This window comes from Sceloporus occidentalis, unplaced genomic scaffold (genome assembly GCF_023333645.1).
Source record: "Sceloporus occidentalis isolate IW3139 unplaced genomic scaffold, rSceOcc1.0.p SCAF_18, whole genome shotgun sequence".
Lineage (NCBI taxonomy): Eukaryota > Metazoa > Chordata > Lepidosauria > Squamata > Phrynosomatidae > Sceloporus > Sceloporus occidentalis.
In genome coordinates, this window is record NW_028316998.1 from 182,720 (window position 1) to 188,719 (window position 6,000).

At 42.5% G+C, this 6,000-nt stretch overlaps 1 protein-coding gene across 1 annotated transcript; it reads left to right on the top strand.

Moving 5' to 3' along the window:
* The first annotated feature begins 1,111 nt into the window (after positions 1 to 1,111).
* Positions 1,112 to 5,521, top strand: LOC149302515 (GPI alpha-1,4-mannosyltransferase I, catalytic subunit-like). Its single transcript, XM_089482215.1, has 5 exons — positions 1,112 to 1,177; positions 2,986 to 3,539; positions 4,083 to 4,341; positions 4,761 to 4,862; positions 5,351 to 5,521. The coding sequence occupies exons 1-5, from the start codon at positions 1,112 to 1,114 to the stop codon at positions 5,519 to 5,521; spliced, it is 1,152 nt and encodes a 383-aa protein (XP_089338341.1).
* The last annotated feature ends 479 nt before the right edge of the window (positions 5,522 to 6,000 follow it).

Here is a 6,000-nt window from a genome sequence, read left to right on the forward strand (position 1 = left end):
CACACGCAGGCAGAGTCGACCCGGTTGCAACTAGTCCTCTCAACCCGGAAGGTGTCACCGTCCCGCCCATGCAAACCCTGTGAGCAGTACGTACCTGCCCGACTGCACCCCGTGACTACCCTGTTACCCCACTCCCCCCGTGACGCCGCCTTCACCAATCGCTCGGCCTCGGCTCGTCGTTTCTTGGCACTCGCTTCCCGTATATGTTGGTTCATTTTTTATTTCTTCTTCTCCTCCGCTCGTGAGGTCAGAGGCCGCTTTGGCTCCTTAGGGCCGGCTCGGTTTCTAAGCCTGGAATGGGAGCCGGATAGGCTCTGTGCTCGTGTCTGGTAATGTCTGGAATCTTACAGCACGTTTAATTAAAGGTTCATTTCGGGCCATTTCTCCCACGTCCCCCTTCTTCAAAATGAACAGCATAAATGTGTTAATAAAGTTGCGCGCGCAGAATCTCCCAAACTCATTTACAGAAATTGCCCCTAAACATTGGGGAGTATGCTGATGCCATTGCTACTGCTTAGGTTATATATAGGGGTCGCCTCCTTTTCTGGGACAAAGTGCTGGCAGACCGCCTAAAACTGTGTTCACTAGGGGGGAGGGTGTTTTAATTCTCTCAATTTACTTTTAATTATGAAGGGCTGAGCTGGCCTGTATAATGCCTAATTTAATGGTGAGAAGACCTGTCACTGATCTAACCACACATAGTAGTGGTCAGCCAAACTCTTCCCTTCGGAATTATCAGTCATTACAAATCTCCTGTCAGGCTATTTAATTTATTTAGTTATTTGTCTTGAGGGAAGTAAATTAGCCATTTTTTTTTTTACTTCGCCATACCACCGTATGTACCCCAGAAATGCTCTAACCTCATGTATGTTCTGCCTTTCAGAATCCGTGTTTGCTCCAGGCACCGCGTCGGGTCCGATAGAACTATGACAGGTTTGCGTGAAATCACTCGTGGATACCCGACATGACACATAAGGAGACGAAGATGCAGGGAACCGTCGTATTTGGGGTCGGCCCTCACAAGGTTTTAATGAACGCTCGGACTATATTTGCCGCTGCATTCCTTATGAGAGTTGTCCTTTTGCTGTATGGAGCCTACCAAGACCAGACGATGTTGGTAAAATATACAGACATCGATTATCATGTGTTTACAGATGCTGCTCGATACATCACTCAGGTACCCGCTGATCTATTATTACAAGCTATTATCCATCCCTGCAATAGTATATCGGTCTCAGTTCTAACCGCCACATTCTACCTCACTTCAAATTGTAATTATCATATACTTTTTCTACATATAATTACGGTTTCCACTAGACTTGTGCAAATGGACTAAAAAACTATTCTGCAGTTTCGTTTTTGGTCCTTTAGTTTTCAGACAACAAATGTTGTTTCCTGCCGTTTTGGTTTCAGACGAAATTTGTTTCGTCTTACTCATCCTCACTCAAGCTCTCTCATACTCTTGTTCTCTCTGTCACAATGTCTCCCTATCCTCTACACCGGCCTCTTTTGTATCCCTGTCTCCTTTTCCACAGCTCCACTTCTTGTCTTTGTCTGCTTCTTCCCAGTGTAATCTCTGTTAACTATACTTCCCAGAGCGCTTCCACAAAAGTATGGAGCCTCTACGCACAACGTCTCTCCCAATTGGAAGAACGGGGAAGAGGCTCTACCTGCGGTGGGTGCCGTGGCAGTGCCCTTTTGATGAAGTGTTCCAAGAGGCCAGAATAATGCAGATGGGTCTGTGGAGAAAGAGAAGCATTTCTGCACCAGCCGTTCTCAGCGAATCTGTCTGTATTATTCTGCCCTCTCAGAGTACTTCCAATCGGGAGAAGGGGTTGCGTGCCGAGGCTCTGCCATTTTGTGGAAGCGCTCCAGGAGGCATAGTTAACAGAGCTGTTACCGGGGCCAAGCAGGCAAAGAGAGGAGACAGGTATGCAGAATGGGTAGGGAGACAGAAAAGAGAGCACAGGTAAAAGTGAGAGAGAGTGAGAGGGTGAGTAAGAGTGAAAACGCAACAAAATGCAAAAGATAATTCAGAGCTCTGTGCTTTATTTTCGTTCGTTTTGTTGGGGTCCCTCCTTGTTTTCAGACATTCGTACAAATTAACAAAACTGGTAAATTTTATTAAAATTACAATTGGTACAGATCGTAATAGGTTTCCACTTCATACTAATATGAAAACTGCATCTATTATGTTTATCTTTTACCATGTGTGAGACCGGCAATGTTGCTGTCACGTCTTATTTTAAATTTCTACTTTATCCTGTGACATCTGTGAATATCTCTACAAAGGACTGCCTGGCTGGAAAGAATTCTAGACTTGTCTAGACTAGGCTACTCCAGTCATCACGCCTTTTGTTATCCCAGCTTGAGCCCGGGCATCTCAAAAATACATTAGTCTACTTGTTTTGAGGCAAGGAACCAGAATTCTTGGCCCCAGTGGACTGGAGTTGTGCAGCCCTGCTTTCAAATAATGCAGGTATTTCGTGCACAAAAGGCCCTTTGGTGGAGGTAGATATGATGTCAGAGTAGGTTACAGAGTAACTTACCATTGGTGCATTGAAAATGCAAATGATAGATGGGTTTCAGGGCTTGATTCATTTATAGTCCCATTAATGGCACCAGCGATCAAAGTTTACAAGGTTTTAAAGCAGGCAGCTTTGTAGGTATAATACAAGTCTTGATGTCTGCAGAGGTGTAGTACACAGCATACAAATGCTCATATTTACTATGCTTAGTTGGGTTTGGGACCACACTCTCACATGGATGGTCTATCCTCAGATGACATCTAAAAAAAACCCAATGTACATAGTTCAAACAATTAAGAACAATGATTTCTTTTTACTACTGTGTTTTACAGTTTTGGAGGAAATATACCGGTACTAGTTATAAGAGGACATTATATTTGTATAATTGCACAACCCTTTAAGGAAATAAAGACCAGTGCTGGTACTACACACTTTTTTCGCAATCTTTCTCATCTAGGGCTTTTCTCCGTACCAAAGAGCTACGTACCGTTACACTCCATTACTGGCGTGGATTCTCACACCAAACATCTACCTCACTGAGCTTTTTGGCAAGCTGCTGTTTGTGTGCTGTGATCTGATAGCTGCGTACCTCATCCGCGCCATCCTAATCCAAAGGGGGCTAGAAGCATCCTCTGCCACCATGTACTGCCTCTTCTGGCTCTTCAACCCACTGCCTATGGCTGTGTCCACCCGGGGGAACGCAGAGTCCGTTTTAGCTGTGCTGGTCCTCTCCTCATTATACTATGTGCAGGAACGCTGCCTTGTCAAAGCGGCTGTGATCTACGGCCTCTCTGTGCATATGAAGATTTATCCAGTCACTTACCTACTCCCAATGGTGTTGTCTCTACAAAAAAGGAACCAGGACGAGGGAAAGGCCAGAGACACATCAAAGCTGAAATACATCAAACATGCCTGGAAGATGCTTCTTCGGCTGCTGAACTTTGATCTTCTAATTTTCGGCAGCGTCACTGTCCTGACTGTTATTGCATTGAGCCTGGCCTTTTATTTCAGGTAAATATGTTAGTATGTGATTTGGTTGGGACATGCCCTGTGAACAACCAGCGTGTCTTTTCAAAGCCTCTCTTATGTACATACATACATTGACATATATTGGCAAAAAAAGCTGCCTTTACTGAGAAAGCTTATACCTGCCTTTTCTTTTTGTGCGTTCCCCGTGAATTCTCTGCTAGTGCCAGGGGTCGGTATCGTACAGCGCGGCCACCTATCTGTGCCGCAGTTAACAGGCTAACATGGCATCAATGTGAAATGGGCAGAGCTGAGCTGCAGTGTGAAACCCTCTGCAGAGGTGGGGGTGGCATATACATTTTAGTTAAAGAACAGACCTTTTTTTATGTGAACGTATCCTTAAAAAGACTAACTGATTTGTATACTGGTAAATGAGCTATGGCCAGAAAACAATGTGTATATAAATAGCGAGAAGCATATATCTAGTATAATAGTTCAACAATCCCCAATTATTTTATTCACCAAACATTTTAATTCTTGTGTATTTTCTGGAATTGGTGTTGATCTGTGTGTTTCCGTCTTGTGCAGCTATGGTTGGGATTTTCTCGAGCACACCTACTTGTATCATTTGACCAGGAGAGATATCCATCACAATTTCTCGCCGTACTTCTACATGCTCTACCTGACTGCCGAGAGCGACTGGAGCTTTATCTTGGGGATGGCTGCTTTCCTACCTCAGCTGCTGCTGCTAACAGTTGTGTCTTTTGCTTACTATGAAGACCTGGCCTTCTGCTGCTTCCTCCACACTGCTATTTTTGTAAGCTTCAACAAAGTGTGTACCTCACAGGTAAGCCAATATGTTACTTTCCTGTTTATTTATTTCATTACAGGTTAGCCTGTAACAGGCTGCTCTTTAATGATAGATATATCTTATTAAATCAAAGGTTGGAAACTTACGCTGTATGCAGCCCTAAGATCTCAGCCCTATGACAGCAAGGAAAAGGGCTCTGAAAGAAAGCATTGTTTGCTGGCCGTAACTAGGAAAGTTGCTCACTACAGTGTTGCCATAACACTATACTGTTTTGTAGAGCAAAATGTAAAGAGCCGACTTTAAGGGTGTTCCGTAAAACTTCTGTGAATTGGGATCTGTAAGAAATCATACCTGTTTGTGCCAAATAATTTTTGCCATTGTGATGATGCACAGGCCTGGATGTTGCACCCAAGGCATATTGCCAATGTTCTGACTACTTTTGTTTTATCCTAAAGTATTTTCTGTGGTACCTGTGTCTTTTGCCACTTGTCATGCCTGGTCTAAAGATGTCGTGGCGCCAGGGAATATTTCTTCTTGCCTTATGGTTCTTTGGCCAGGTAAGTCATTACAATGAACTAATATCCTTGACGCACGAAGGGCTGATTTTCCTTCAGGTGAAGCACGTCGGTTTCTTTCCCAGTGCCACATATTACAGTTGAATAGTAGGAAGCTTTAGTACTATTATACTACATTTACATAAAGACTATGCTAACGGACAAGAAAGTTCTCGCTCATTAAAGGCACCTGGAAATGTAGCTAACTGTGATCACTTGTACTGGATAAAAAAATGTAAAAAAAAAAAAAAAAATCAGTTTTGGCCACACATATCTTGATTGAAAGTCCATCAGGTAAAAAAAAAAAACAAAACCTGAGAAGACAAAAAGGAACATCGCATGCACCAGGCACAACATGTGTAAGATGTAAAGAGTAGAGAGGGGTTTAAGTTACGGCTTTGCCATTGCCATTCAATGCATGTTCCTCATTTTTACTATTATTAACTATAAACACAATGGGCTTCAATTCTTTTTTTTTTTTCTTCTTTCAGGCTATGTGGCTTGCCCCTGCATACTTTCTGGAATTTGAGGGACGAAATACATTTCTACTAGTCTGGATAGCTGGCTTACTGTTTCTAATTATTAATAGTTGGATTCTTGTTCAGATTATAATGAAGTACCATTTACAGGACAAAACTGCACCAAAATTAAAGCTCCACTAGATGTTCCAGGGCACTCAGACAACCTCTCGACGAAACACCGAGTTATATGGCTTGCCAGTGACTAATGTAAAAAAATGTTTATTTTGTATAAATAAACTTGTTTTATGGGTTTTGTTACATATATTTGTAAATTCCCTCACTGTATTAACTTCTACCATTATATGCACTTATCTACAACCCTCTCAAAGAACTAAAACTTCTGTACGTATAAGGCGGTTACATCTTTACAAACATTCTCCTCTACTTCCATCTTAGACTTTGCTGAATGCTTTTATGTATTTAAATGTTTCACATCCCCTCTTTTCTCTTTGTTGTACATTTTAACAGCCCTTCTGTCAACACTCTCCTTGTCTGTATCCTTCAGGAGATGGAGTCTCAATATTAAAATAGTAAAGTCTGAGCAGAAATCTGTAAAGTGATGTAACATCGCTGTTACTCACCTAGAATACTGAGCTTACAACATATGCAGGCAGGGAAAG